Genomic DNA, 15,843 nt, shown 5'->3' with positions numbered 1-15,843 from the left:
ATATCGTTTTACTGAACGAAGATTATATAATTTGTTACTGAATGAAGATTATATAGTTTGTACTGAATGAAGATTATATACATTTGACTGAATTAAGATTATATAGTTTTACTGAATGAAGATTATATAAATTGTACTGAATGAAGATTATATCATTTTTACTGAATGAAGATTATAAAGTTTTTACTGAATGAAGTTGAACATTATATCATTTGTACTGAATGAACATTATATAATTTTTTTCTAAATGAAGATTATATAATTTGTACTGAATGCAGATTATATCATTTGTACTGAATGAACATTATATAATTTTTACTAAATGAAGATGATATCATTTGTACTGAATTAACATTATATCGTTTTTTTGTGAATGAAGATGATATAATTAGTACTGAATGAACATTATATCTATGTACTGAATGAACATTATATCCTTTTTTGTGAATGAACATTATATAATTTGTACTGAATGAAGATTATATCATTTGTACTGAATGAACATTATATAATTTGTACAGAATGAAGATTATATAATTTGTACTGAATGAAGATTATATAATTTGTACTGAATGAAGATTATATCATTTGTACTGAATGAAGATTATATAGTTTGTACTGAATGAAGATTATAATAGTTTGTACTGAATGAAGATTATATGGTAAATCAACATTACTCCACCTGGGGGGGTCAGCTGCACCAATTCAATCTTGACCATCTCATCTGAGAAATGCAAGAAACACAAAGTTGTGTGAGTTGGACAATGAAGAAATATCAATATTATCAATATAGTGAAACTATGTGATACACTAATCTGCATTAGGTAGGTAGGAGGTAGAGCAGTTGTCTGTGTCGCCAAAATGCTTTCGAGCAACACTGTACTTATTGTACTTATTTTATGCCTATTTTCATGTCTGCACGTTCTATGTTGCACTACTTTTATTGTCTTTTTATATCTATTCTTATGTCTGCACTTTATGCATTGTTTTTATTCTGTCAACTGTATGCTAATTGTATGCCTATGTTCATTTTATACTAACTGCTGTGGGGCACTTTGGGCTGCGGTCCATGTGTGAAAGGTGCTATATAGATAGGGTTGTTATTATTTATTATTATTATATTGTAAAACTAAAATTATGCATTGAAATGTCTGTAAGTCTCGACGACATTGAAAATGAGGGTGACCTCAATTGTCCTTTTCGAGGATGAATAAAGGTTTGAATGAATGAATGAAATACACAAAGTGCCATATGTGCAAGCCGCCACCAGGGGGCGGAGTGGCTTGTGGCTAACCGTGAGTGAGTGAACATAATGAGTGAACGTGTGAGTGGGTTATAGTCATAGTCATATATACTATAGATATCTATGGTTATAGTGACATCGCTAGTCATAGAGGTGCTTCACGTCTAGAAATCACATTATCAGAGCAGCTGCGAGTCGGTTTACATTCACGCTTGTATTTAAGTTGTTCATTCTAGTTAAGTATTGTGTGATTGTGTGAATAGAATAGAATAGAATAGAAATACTTTTATTATCCCGAGGGAAATTTTTACACTACAAATCGCTCACATTAAACATTTAGACAGAACAAAGTCACGAATAACAAAACAAAGGAAGTCGAACATCACAGGAAGTCCTTCATTCCAACAGCCATCAGCCTATACAACGCATCACTGTGCCTCACTGCATCACTGAGTGACAGTACAAACTCTGGTAATCTTCCTGGACTTTTGACTTATGACCTTTGACTTTTACATCAACACACATTTATTACTGTACATTTTACTGTATATTACTCAATATTTTTTGCTGTATATTTTAGAATGTATATAAATATTTTAGAATGTAATTCCCAGACTGTATTTTTATTCTTATTTGTGATTTTTGATTTTGACTACCTAAATGTTTATTGTGAGCGATCGATCTGTAGTGCTGAATTTCCCTCTGGATCAATAAAGTACTTCTATTCTATTCTATTCTATTCTATTCTATTCTATTCTATTCATCTTGAATCTTGAATTTACTGCGTCCACCAGATGGATCCGGAGACTTGTCTTGACGCGCTCCTCTACAATGGTTGAATGAATGAATGAATGAATGAAAACTTTATTTAACAGATTGCAGAATGGGTACAATACAGTACGGCTCAATACACACAATTTTTAAGGGGATGCAGACCTGAGAAAGACGTTTGTCTTGTTTCCATCAGGGTCCCCCATTTTCAATTCATATAGACATTTATGACATACACAACATACATGACATTTATGGCATAGGGACATATAGGTATTTAGTACTGATACATTTGTGACATAAACGGTATTCAAATATACTGTACTGTTACCCCTAGATCCTGACAGAGTATATACATATGATGGGGAGGGGACTGTACATTAGGAGGGGGTGGGTGGGTGGGAGAGAAATATACATATGGCGGGGAGGGAATATATACATGCGGTGGGGAGGAGACTGTCTATTAGGAGGTGGTGGGGGTTTTGGGCAGTTTCTAATTGCAGCCTCCCTTAGGTGCTCTTTTTTTTTTTTTTTTTTTTTTTTTACTTTGACCAGTCAGCTGGTTCTTTTAGCGTGTATCGCTTTTTCTGGTCAAGCATGACCGACAGAAACAGGTTGAATGGGGTATAGATCGAGGGAAAGACACTCTGAGAAAATACGGCGAGTCCGGGAGTCGAACTCGTGTACCCCAGATCCGTGACGCGCACGGTTGTCCCCGACGCCGAAATAGCGTTCGAGGTACGCGGTGAGCTACTGGAGCTCCCCATCCCTTAGGTGCTCTTTAAGAGCGGTTTTGAATGTGGGTAGGGATTCACATTCCTTTACAGCTTTGGGTAGGGCGTTCCACATTGATGTGGCATAATTGCAAAACGTGTTTAGTCCCTTGTTTGAGCCGAATCTGGGTTTAACATGATTTGTTGAGCTTCCTCTGGTGTAGTGGTTGTGGTATTCACTGACCTTTGGGAAGTATTTTGACATGTACATGGGTACCTTAGTCGTATAGTGTATCTTGTAGACCAGGCCCATTGCAAGTTGCTGTACTCTGTCGTCTACTCTAAGCCATCCTAGGTTGTCAAAGTGGGCAGGGGTGAGGTGGGTTCTGGGGTTCAGGTCAAGTAGTAGTCTGACCAGTTTGTTTTGTGATGTTTGTAATTTTGTTTTCAGCGCCTTTGAGGTGCTTTGGTACCATGAGGTGCACGCATAGTCGTAGTACCCTTGAATGAGTGCTCCTGCCAGAGTCTTCAGGGTATTCTTGTTTACCAGAGAGGAGATCCGGTACAAGAATCTAGTTCGTTGGTTGACTTTTTTTATTACATTGGATGCCATTTTGTCACAGGAAAGATTTGCCTCTAGGATGGAACCCAGGTAGGTAATTTCGTCTTTCCTTGTGACAATATTGTCACCCACTGTAACCGAGAAGCCGTCGGTCTTGCTGAGTTTGTTATTTGAACCGAAGAGAATGGACTCTGTTTTGCCCATGTGTAATGATAGTTTGTTATCAGCGAGCCATATGCAGATTTTGCCTAGTTCCGAGCTGAGGGTTTTTTCAACCTGTGTAGACATGCATAATATCACCTATAGGCCTTATAACAAGGTCACAATATGAGTTATTATGATTATGATTTACGCTAAGTTCTTTCTATTATGCAAAAGCGCTTTTCACAGTACTTTAAAACGTGTTGTTGCACTATGACAGTTTTGATGTGTAATAATAACTTTATAATAATAACTTTATTTATATAGCACCTTTCATACATGGATTACAGCTCAAAGTGCTTCACAGCAAATAGCATAAAATGAACATAGGCATAAAATTAGCATACAGTTGATAGAATAAAAGCAATGCATAAAGTGCAGACATAAGAATAGGTATAAAAGACAATAAAAGTAGTGCAATGTAGAACGTGCAGACATAAGAATAGGCATAAAATAAGTACTGTAACTGAGGGGTTACAAAACCCTGACTGTATTAAAGATTGTGATAGATTAAACCACTGCTAGGTATGTACTTTAATTACTGGCCAGACAGTACATCTAATATATGGCAGACACTCATAATAACACGGCACTGACAAAGAAATATCATTTGAGGGTATTTATTATTATGCAGTAAATGGTTACAGATATGAGAATTAGGGTCGCGCTTGTATGGCGAAGAATAGGCATAAAGTCAGTCAGTAGCATAAGTCAATGGGAATAGAATAGTTCCTACGATGGGGCACTAGGCTAACGCCGCCTGGCGTAGAATGGCAATTATAGAGGGCAACACTGGTACCGCTGGAGACAATGGGGTTCCTCCCAGAGTTCTAAGTTCTGGAGGAGAGAGGAATGTTCGGATACTCAGTCTGATCAATTGAAGAAGAAGGGGATTCACGTACAGAAGCCAGTCCTTGTAATCCAACGCGCAGCATCAAAAGCAATAACTGTAATCCAATTGCTCGATAGCAACGATGATAGCCAGCTAGCCTCGGTCCATGAGGCCAGCCCGAATGTAGATCCTCACGGTGTTTAAATCCAAACGACAGTGGAGATAAACGATGCTCTTCTCCAGGTAGTACGTTCCACAATCAATATAATCCAACCAATACTGGTTCTGCAATCGCCGCCGTCGGTTCTCCTGTGCACATGTCCAGTAGGTTCTCCGACTAGGCCTCCTCGTGTGCTGGTACCAATGTATTTAGTCCACGCGCACTGGCTAAGGTCCACTAGCTAAACGAACTAACTGCTGGGTAATGCTACACACGAACGAACTGGTGTTGGCACGATACACAATAAATTAACGACTCTTTACTTCACATTAAGCTAGGTCGAACTTGACGTTACTGCATTAAATCTGACACTTTTACTATTCGCTACGCACGTTGCGACATGCCCGGACTCGCCTTTGAACCTGACTTTGGGGGCTTGCGGTCTGGCGCCGATAGCATTGTCCAATAGGGAAAGCGAATATTACTATGATTCAGACGCAGGCTTAAAGGGATATACCGTGTATATATAAATCATATACAAAGTATATAAAACAATAAATGTAGATTCTCAGCTTTAATCTGGCCCTTCACAACAAGTACAGTGTTGCTCGAAGGCATGTAAACCCCCCCGGAACAGCCAGTCCCCCAAACACCCCACACATCATTCCCCACCACATCCCCATCCAAGACACACCCCCTGATAAAGCATGTCATGACCGAAGGAAAACACAACCAGCCCGCGTATAAATATAATGCGTCATGGATGTTGTCATGACCAGGTGTAGGCTTCCTAACCATGTTCATTCACCTCACCAGTATTGTAATAATTTAAATGGAAATTGTGTCATAATGCAATACAGATATGGATTTCGTTGAGAGAGTTCCCTAAATGAGACAGGTCACCCTTTTTTACCTTTAATCACTGAAATGAAAAGTAGGAGGAAAATGTAGCTCACGTACACTCCAGCATCACCACGATGTCGCCAGGGTCCACAGAATGCCTGAAGATCTAAAGCAGAAACTAAAATCATCACCCAAAAACAACAACAACAAACCACTGAAAGCGCAGATGTGTTTTGGTTCAGTGACGGAGAAATAAACAGGGGTGTAAAGTACTTGTACTTCGTTACAATACTTAAGTACTGTTTTGGGGGATTTGTACTTTACCCGAGTATTATTAGGAATTTGTATACTTGTACTTTTACTCCTTACATTTAAAATGCAGACCTACAAAGTACAAAGTACAAATCTCGCAGGTCCAACTATTTTAATTAGTATATTTGTTTCTCTGGCCGAACTAACATTAACGTTATTAATCCTGTGGCCGCACTTTATTTAAAAACAGCCAATCAAATCCCCATCAATGAAAAATGAACCCGCCCATACCCATGCTGATTGGTCCTTGTGCAAGACTAGAAAGCGGGGATCTTTGATTAAACACCTGCTATCAGAAGAATAGACAGTCAGGTTTTTTTTTTTTTTTTTTTTACTTTAACTTTTTAGTACTTAAGTACATTTTAAACTTTTTTACTTTTACTCAAGTGTGTTTTTAGCCAGATACTCTGACTTTTACTTGAGTACGATTTTGAGACGGTACCCATACTTTCACTTAAGTATAATTTCTGGGTACTGTTTACACCCCTGATCTTCAGCCACAAACCAATGCATGTTTCTGTCTGTACAACGACTGATCTTAAAGAACTTCTACTCAGGCACAACAGAGAGCATCCTGATCGGTAACATCACCTCCGGGTTTGGGAATAGCACCACACACGACCGCAGCAGACTGCAGAGAGTAGGCTCGATCAGCCGAACACACAATTGGAGTATTCCTCAAGGATAATACATTTCTGAAAAATGTGAGAAGGCTTACAAGGAGTCTGCGTTCAACTGTCAGCCAGGAGAGGCGTTTATGCATTAAAGTTATATTTGCTCTATTTGAGAATTGAAGAACTAACCTGGCAGCTGTTGGGTTCCAAAAAATCAGAACCATCCCTTTAATTATTCAAACACTACACATAGGTAGCAGGTACACTTTAAGCAGGGTGTCTGTCGGTCCTCCCCCAGGAGATTTTGAGCATCAAACACTTCATTTCCTGCATTCTGGTGTACTTTAATGCACCACTTTGTGCCTTTTCTGCATCAATTTATGGTGGAAATGTCTTTATCTATGTAAAGGAAAAGACAACATTCAGGTACCCGCTGACACAAATATAATGTAATATAATGCAGTAAGGCTCTCAGGTATTCAGTATTGCTTTCAAATATGTATTATCCTGTATTGTTATTGGATAATAGTTACATAATGTTTTGACCCACTTATTATTATTATTATATATATATTTTTTTTACTTATTTCATACTGTATATTAGCTATATTTTTTGAGGGGGACAAATTTACCTCTTCTCAATATTGAAGGGGACAACCTCCCCTAAATCTACGGCTATGGGTAGCGGGGATGTACTGCAGTGGTGGCAGAGCTGTAGCAGGGTGCTCAAAGCTCACTGTCTCTACACTCTATATAACCGCTGTCAGATGGTAGGTGCTGCTCTCCCACTTCCAGAAATAGCCCTGCTGCAACACACTGCATTTGGCCCTCCGTCTAGTGTTGACGCTCATAACTGTCACTGACACCCACTCAGAGAGCGCCTACCTTTTCAAAGGACATCTTCTCGTGAAAAAGTAGAGGGAAGACGGCAGGCAGACACTGGGATGTGCGGTACTGGCCAATGAAGCACATGCTGAGGTAGATGTCGTCTTTGGCAGGAAGACGGACACCAGGACATGACACCTGAAAGCAGTGAGGGGAAAAGGGCACAAACAACTTAAAAGTAGGGATGTCCGATATTATCGACCGATATTGGCATAAAAATGTGATATCGGAAAATATCTGTATCGTTTTATTTTTAAACATTTATTTAACCTTTATTTACAAGCAAGTAAGAACAAATTATTATTTTATTTATTGTCAAAGTATGCATAATGTTCGACAAGAGATATGTAATGTTAATTACCTGAAATTATTCAGTTTTTTGGGGGGGGGGGGGGGGGGGGACCCTGCATATATCGGTATCGGTTGATACCGGTCGATATCGGTATCGGAAATTAAGAGTTGGACAATATCGGTATATTGGTATCGGTAAAAAAGCCAATATCGAGCATCCCTACTTAAAAGGGGATTATCATCCCATGATGAAATATAGAAATATTCACACACACACACCCACACACACACCATGTGTGTGTACATAATAATATTATGTATAATAATACAATATTATTGTTATTGTGGTACAGGACAAAACCAATCAGTAATTTATAAACACAAACTCTATTGTAAAAAATAAGTTCACCAGAAATATAATAATAAATAATAGACTTTCACTTCTTCTTCTTCTTCTTCTTCTTCTTCTTCTTCTTCTTCTTCTTCTTCTTCTTCTTCTTCTTCTTCTTCTTCTTCTTCTTCTTCTTCTTCTTCTTCTTCTTCTTCTTCTTCTTCTTCTTCTTCTTCTTCTTCTTCTTCTTCTTCTTCTTCTTCTTCTTATAATATTATTAGTATTATTATTATTATTATTATTATTATTATTATTATTATTATTATTATTATTATTATTATTATTATTATTATTATTATTATTATATCTGTGTGGCATGTCCATAACTACAGCTTGGAGCTGTTTCATTGAAAATGTTAACTTACAACTTGATCTGAGTCGAGCATGGCCTGGGTGAAATAGTAGGCTACATATTCCCATTTAATCTAGCAGGCAGTGGCTAAATACAATATACAGTATAGCTGTCATTGCTATACACATACTCATATACAGTATCTAAATTCCTTTTTTGTCCAAAAAACTTGGAGCCTCTTGCTAGCTGCCGCTGGAGGAAAACATTTTGACAACACGAGTTGACATGCGAGAACGCCGCCTCTTTGGTACAGGCTAGTCTAGACTCAGGGAAACAGAGAGGGCCACGCTAAGACATTTTTAGGGGGAAAACAAACAAAACAACATTTCTTACCGCCCTGAACTGCAGTTCAACTACAACTTTCAATGCTTTCCGCGACATTGCTGTGTCGGAATGAATCTATTTTCAAACTAGCAGAAACGCTCTTTAGGATAGCAGCATCATTGTGTTTCCATGGATTCCACAACTTCCGGTTTTGTTTGCACACGGACATTCTTGCCCCGAACGCTGAATTGGACGCCAGCCAGCCAGCGTTATTTTTTTTCCGTAGCCGCATTTTGCGGAGACGCTCTCTGATTGGCCACTGACATGTGCGCCCAATCGCGTGACGAGCTGTGTCTTTGCCCATTTCCGCGTCGAACAGCAGCAAACTACCTAACGCCTAGTTTACCACTGGTTAAGCTTAGGGGACTCTTTCGAAGTTAGTTACGGTTAGAGTTTGGAATCAGGGCTGGTGTTCTATCGCCCTGCTCTAAGACAAACTATAACCTTAACCAACTTCGAAAGAGTCGCCTAAGCTTAACCAGTGTAGAAACAGGCGTCACACGATTGGGCGCACCAGAAACGTCACTGGCCAATCAGAGAGCGTCTCCGCAAAATGCGGCTACGGAAAAAAATAACGCGACCAGCCACCAATCACCGGCAGCAACCCAGTCCATTATGTCACTAACCTCGTTCCCAGCTTTATCTCGAGATTATTTGTTCGAGATGGATTTCGTTTTGCCTCGACTAGTAGACGAGAGTAGCCGAGTGAAGCCGGGGGAGGAGTTAAAAAGGCGGACACTGCCGATTTCACGAGAGCCTCTCGCCTAGTCTCGCATGGCAGATACGCTTTCACGTCACCACACACACATTACAATTATAATGCGATGGCCGTGTGCAAAATTAGATCAGATTCAAATGTACAGCACACCATATACTGCTATAGTGGAATATACTATTCATATACCATAATGTATACCATCTTGTTGCGTGCTCCTGGCCGAACGCACACACAACACACTGCTGAATAATTCTGTTTTGCATCAATATATATATGTATACTGTGTATATTGAGGCAAAACAGAATTATATACAGTATTGAGGCAAAACAGACGACGTATGTGTGTGTGTCTGACAGCTTGAAGTTTATCATGATGATATGATGATAACGCATAAGCGGCATAACATAATAAAGTTTTCAATCAATCAATCAATCAATCAAACGTCTCATAACTCCCTGGCTGTCACGTGGCTGGTGACTGACAACTTTTCTGAGCCAATAGGCGCTTTGCGCGACCGTAGCAAGTCGCTTCCGCGGGAGTTCCGCGCCTCGCCTCGTCAGATTTTCAGAGCAAGTCGGACAACATTCTAACCGTCATGCAACGCGCTTGGCGAGGCCGTAGTCAAACCTGCGCAGATCTGCGTCCGCCTATCCACGGAGGAGATCAAACTGGAAACGAGGTTACTCGTTACTGAATATCAAACCTTTGTTTATTTACTTACAAATTTAGCCTACAGTAAATCAAATCAAATGTATTTGTATACACAGACACTTCGACTCGCTGCCGGGGGGAAGTCAGAATCAAACCAGGAACCTTCCGGTTACCAGACGACCACTCTTCCTGCCGAGCCACTGTCACCCCAGTACAAAAAGGGGGGCAAAGCCAAAGCTCTACTGCTGTCTGGTGGAGAAGGGGGCGGGGGGTGTACTCCACCCAGTCTGTTTAAAAAGGCTGTCAATGTCTGTCCACTGTCCATCCTGCCCCCTGTTGAGTGAGAACGACACTATGAATTGAAACTGGGGGACCCTGATGTAAACAAGACAAACGTCTTTCTCTGGTCTGCATCCCCTTAACAATTGTGTGTATTGAGCCGTACTGTATTGTACCCACTCTGCAATCTGTTAAATAAAGTTTTCATTCATTCATTCATTCATTCATTCATTCATTCATTCATTCATTCATTCATTCGGTGTCCATGGAGGTGGGATGGTATACTGCTCATAAGAACAGCCCTCGAGTGGATCTCTGGTGCCCTCTAGTGGTCCGGGTTGACACAGGGTCGACTCTTCTCATGGAAAACCACCTCTGTGTTTTGCTCACGTGAAAGGGGGGGGGGGGGGGGGGGGGGGGTTCGGGGCCTGAAGCCACGGTTAGTGGTTATGAGGGTTAGGGTTAGGTTAAAGGTCTCGTTTAGGGGTTAGGGTTAGGTTAAAGGCCACGGTTAGTGGTTATGAGGGTTATGGTTAGGTTAAAAGTCACGTTTAAGGGTTAGGGTTAGGTTAAAGGCCACGGTTAGTGGTTATGAGGGTTAGGGTTAGGTTAAGGGTTAGATTAAGGGTAATGGTTAGTTACATATCAACTGGCCTCGCGTCCCGCTCTGCCTACTGAGATAACCCCTTATCTCCACGCACCTAGCGTGCACGAGAAACAAAAACAAATGCACCCACTTGCACGTGACCACGCCACTCCCATGTGACCTATATTACACCGGAAGTGGTCACGCCTCACCCTTCCTCATTTCGTTTCCACACGCGGAAGCAGCTAGATGCACTTCAGAACTGGAGATTGTTATGAAGCAGAAGGTGAAATTACACAATGTTGGGAATTCGCCAGAAGTTCGCCAGCCCCCGGAACCTTCTCGGCACGTCCTGACAGCACGACGGCCCTATCCTGTGTTTTCCTCGTCTCGTGACAGCGGACCGAGGGACGTCGCGCGACGGTTAGCAGTCGAGCTAAGTCGCGCACAGGTAGGGCCTGCGCTAAGCAGGCATTGGTAATGGCATGTGTGATACTGCTCGTTGTCTCGTGAGACGACCGATTGATGTATTGGCGCAGGGGGTGGGATATTTGGGAAGACATGGTCATCATGACTCTCTTTTGGATGTTTTTCCAGGTATCCTAGCCCATTTTGCAATATGTTAATAGAGTTTTCGTTCATTCTTTCATTTATCCCTTCATGGGTGCACACCGCAGTGGAGGTTGTTACATGACTACTAGTGGAGCAGTGCTTCACTAGTAGTAGACTTTGGTCAGCAGCCACCACTGGTGTTCCGTGATTAGTGAAGCAGGTGGCATCAGTCCTTTGCCCTGACATGGTGGAACGGTGTCCCGCCTGGCTGACGCCATGAGGCGAGTCGGCCCGGCCGGTGGCTGGTGGGCTGATGAAGACTATACCGCCGCGGTACAGAATTTAGCAGCGACTGGCAACATTGCTCAATTGGCTGCTTTTCTGTCAAAAATGGTGTCGGGTGGTGGGCTGCGGCGAGGCCCCCGGCCAGCGGCCATGTTTCCCCCGCCTGAGATACCCTGGACACAAAGAAAACAGGTGATCACAAGGCCGACAGCCTCGGCGGCCCGAGGGATCAGCTATATTAGATGGGCACGCCCTAAAAAACCATTGCCATCTAGCTGTGTCTAGCACGCTCTCCGGTTACTCCCCCCCCGCTACACTACGGGACACAGGGCTCTGATTTGTTCCCTTTGGCTGCGGGCCGCGTTTTTCCAGTGAAGAGCAAGCGGCCCCACATTTCGCTTCTCATGGAGACAGGGGCTGACACCCAGTTGCTAGCTAGGCCTGTCTATGAGAATGCTGTGCTGTCAAGCGGCTCCCACACCACACGTCCTGCGTCTGTGTTTGGTGAGCCTGGTGTTGTATCTGTCGACGGAGCAGGGTTCCCTGTATCTAAAATTTTTTGTCAGAGGGGGAACTCCAGGCCCAGGAGGTTGCAGTGTGGGTTCCCCCCAGCCCCGCCCTCGCCAGACTGGGTATTACATTAGTGCCTCCCCCGTCTGGACTTCCGATCCCGCGGTGGTCAGCAGGCACGCGTAATTTGGGTGGTAGTAATATCACTACAGGGCTACGGTGTGTAGAGACCCACCCTATCGGGCAGTGTGAGGACCACACACCATGCATGTCCAGCTGCAGAGCAGGCTGTCCTCAGCAAGCTAAGCTGGGAAGATGCTCAGCGGGGGAGCCTATGTCACCAGGCCTGATGGCCGCTCCCCCCGTATCAGACCGCCCCTTCTGTCAGGGTCCCCCCCTTGGGTGCAATTGCCTCGTTGGTAGAGTCAGGGTGCGACCTGCTCGCGCGGTTGGCAAGACCGGGGTTGACAACACACAGCGGGAGGGACCGGGCCACCTATCTATGATTCCTAGCGGACCAGCGGCAGTTCGCGGCGGGGGTGCTTTGGAATTTTTACCACGTATGGCTGCAGTGGTAGCCATATGTCGGTGTGGGTGGAGAGAACGCTAAGGGCGGCGCTTGTGTTACAGTTTACACACCCCCGCCCTCCGTTTTTGGGTTTGGTCCAGACTCTATTATCAGAGTCCGCGGCAGTGACAGCCCTGGCCGAGGAGATTCGTTTTCTGGCGGCGAAGCAGGCCGTCGTCGTGGTCCCATGGGAGGACGCGTTTCCTCCCGATATTCTCTGGTGCCCGAGAAATCGGCGGGGGGGGTGTCAGACCCATACTGGACCTGTCCCATGGAAGGTTCAGAATGTTGACCGTCACCCACCTGTTAAGCGCTGTCAGGTGGGGGACTGGTTCACCTCCATAGACCTGTAGGATGCGTATTCGCATCCCGATCTTCCCTCCTAGGACATACCTACGCTTCCTTTTCAGGGCGTACGAGTACCAGAGGCTGCCGTTCGGCTACTCTCTGGCTCCTCGCATCTTCACCAAGTGCATGGAGACCACGCTGGGGTCTCTGCGTCATCAGGGGATACGAATTTTATTCTACCCTGGACGACGTTCTGGTCCTCGGCCGGTCAGAGAAGGTCACCAGGTCTCATACCAGGCAGGTGGTTTTGCTGTAGACTGGAAGTAGAGTACTCCTCTTCCCAGTCAACGGGTGGAGTACTTGGGCTTATTTCTAAGCTCAAGGTCTATATGGGCATCCCTCTCAGAGCGGCGGCGAGTGGATGTTCTCGGCGCACTCTGGAGGTTCCGTCCTAGGACGGTTACGGCACTGTCCGTGATGCGCCTGCTCGGTATGATGGCATCTGCTCACTCTGTGGTCTTCATGAGGAGGATACAGAGGTGGTTTTCTGGGGGTGGATGCCTTCTCGATGTATCCGTGGCCGCCCGGGATTCTGTACGCATTCCCCCCCATACACCTGATAGCTCAGCTGTTGGGGCGGGTACGTCAGGAGCGCGGGACTTTGATCCTGGTCGCGCCGGGCCGGGGCTCAGCTGTGTGGTTCCCGGCCCTGATTCGGCTCTTGGTGGCCCCGCCGTGGCCTGTTCCGTGGTCACCGCGGGCCCTCTCTCAGGCACGCAGAACTCTGTTCTGCCTCCTGTTCTAGGGCAGCCTCTAGGCTTGGCTGCTGAAAGGGTGAATCTGGTGGGGATGCGTCTTGACTCTTCTGTGGTTAACGCCATCCGGAACGTGCTCGCTCCGTCCACTACCGCGGCTTACGCTGGGAAGTGGCGTATGGTCGAGAGTGGGGGGCAGAACATTGTTCAGCCACCCTCTCGTGGGACGTTCTTGCTTGGCGCACAGTGTCTCAAGCCTGTGGAATGTTCTCTGTCTCCGAGTCGGGACCTCCAACTGTTCTGGAAAGGCTGTTGGGGGCCCCGCTTGGCCTCTTGAACAGGCGCCATTGGATCGTCTGTCTTACAACCGTGTTCCTTTTTTGGGCCAGCACCTCCGCTAAATGCATGGGTGAGCCATGTGCTTTTTCGGTGCGGCATGGGTGCCTGTCTGTTCGGGCCGATAACGGGGCGACTCTGAGACCTGACCCGGTCTTCGTGCCAAAGAATATCCGGAGCTCTTTTCGCTCCAGGGATATTGTGATTCAGGCGTTTCATCCTCCTCCTCATGCTAGTGGGTTGGAGTCGAGCCTTCACCTGTTGTGTCCTGTCCGTACACTGGGGGTTTACCTTAGTCGCACGCAGGGTCTCAGGGCTTCCGATCAACTGTTGGTTGTTACGGTGGCCCTCGCGCTGTCACATTGGTTGTGCGAGGGCATTCTTTTTGCTACACGTTTGTTGGACAGGTTCCCCCCGGGGGCGTCGGGGCGCACTCCATTCATGGTGTGGCGGCCTCTGCTGCCCTGTTAGGGGGTCCTCGGTGGAGGACATTTGTGCTGCGGCCTCTTCATCCTCCCCGAGTCCTTTTGTTAGGTTTTACCTCATGGACGTGACTGAGGGTTCTGTGAAACTCCCAGGCAGTCCTGAGGTCCGGGACCTCTCCTGCGTCCCGCCATCAGGTGGGCTAGCGGGAGCGTGTGGGTGTGGACCGCGGGGTGCTGTGTCACACGTGGTCCCGCTTGCGCTGTGCGTTCAGGGGTGCCTGGCTCCCCCCCTTTTTGCACTTTGGTGCGTTGACTGCCTCCCCCCCTTCGTTAGGACGGGCGGGTGGACGGGACTCCCTCAGGGGGTGCATTTGTCCGGGCCACGCGTCTGCTCTGCCCTTATCTCAGTAGGCAGAGCGGGACGCGAGGCCAGTTGATATGTAACGTATGGTTATTCTATAACCCTAGTTACATGATACTGGCTGAACGTCCCGCTCTTAGCGCCCTGAAGTCCCTTGGATGTTTTCCGCTTATGGAAATCGAACTGGGAAGGGTGAGGCATGACCATTTCCGGTGTAATATAGGGGCCAGGGCACATGCGAGTGGCGTGGTCACGTGCAAGTGGGTGCATTTGTTTTTGTTTCTCGTGCACGCTAGGTGCGTGGAGATAAGGGGTTATCTCAGTAGGCAGAGCGGGACGCTCAGTCAGTATCATGTAACTAGGGTTATAGAATAACCATACGTTTAGTTTCTTTAGGATCTCTTTTAGCCCAGCTGTGCTATTCTCCCAAGAGTCCTCAACATCACTCAATACAAACAGAAACCAACATGTGTAAGTAAAACAATTAAACACACACTTGTCCTCATACATCTAACATCACACAATTATCTTCATACATCTAACCAGTGGTGCAGTCGTAATATGGGAACTGGTTACACGCTCCCACGCACGCGCATACATGTTCCCTCAGTTGCGCACAGAACAGATGATTATTATGCATAACAATGGAGATCAAGCAGCCCCCCACCTTCTCGTAGGTTCCTATTATTATGCAAAGTCTAGGTGAGAAGTGCCGGCCGCCGGCCGGGTAGCTTTCTACAACGGCCGGGTACTTATCATTGCGCGCACTTCTGCCCTGAGTGACTACTAATAACACGCGGTGTAACTAACATCACACAATTATCTTCATACATCTAACAACACACAATTATCATACATCTAACAACACACAATTATCTTCATACATCTAACATCACACAATTATAACAACACACAATTATCATACATCTAACATCACACAATTATCCCCATACATCTAACAACACACAATTATCATACATCTAACATCACACAATTATCCTCATACATCTAACAACACACAATTATCATACATC

The 15,843-nt window shown here is 44.8% G+C and overlaps 1 protein-coding gene across 1 annotated transcript in view; it reads right to left on the bottom strand.

Annotated features, from left to right (window-relative positions):
* The window catches only part of spata6l (spermatogenesis associated 6-like), a gene marked incomplete at its 3' end in the record, with an annotated part of 98,084 nt that extends 89,464 nt beyond the window's left edge, over window positions 1-8,620 (bottom strand). Inside the window, exons 1-3 of the mRNA XM_084335119.1 lie at window positions 8,504-8,620; window positions 7,137-7,274; window positions 5,443-5,491 (exon numbers count right to left, since the gene is read on the bottom strand). Of these exons, the coding sequence (XP_084191245.1) occupies window positions 5,443-5,491; window positions 7,137-7,274; window positions 8,504-8,551 (235 nt within the window). The 5' untranslated portion in view covers window positions 8,552-8,620. The remainder of the gene's footprint in view (window positions 1-5,442; window positions 5,492-7,136; window positions 7,275-8,503) is intronic.
* Window positions 8,621-15,843: the final 7,223 nt, after the last annotated feature.

Source organism: Notolepis coatsorum (assembly GCF_963971535.1).
Source record: "Notolepis coatsorum genome assembly, chromosome: 1".
Classification (NCBI taxonomy): domain Eukaryota; kingdom Metazoa; phylum Chordata; class Actinopteri; order Aulopiformes; family Paralepididae; genus Notolepis; species Notolepis coatsorum.
The sequence above is the reverse complement of the archived record's forward strand: the minus strand, read 5'-3'. Positions and strand labels throughout refer to the sequence as shown.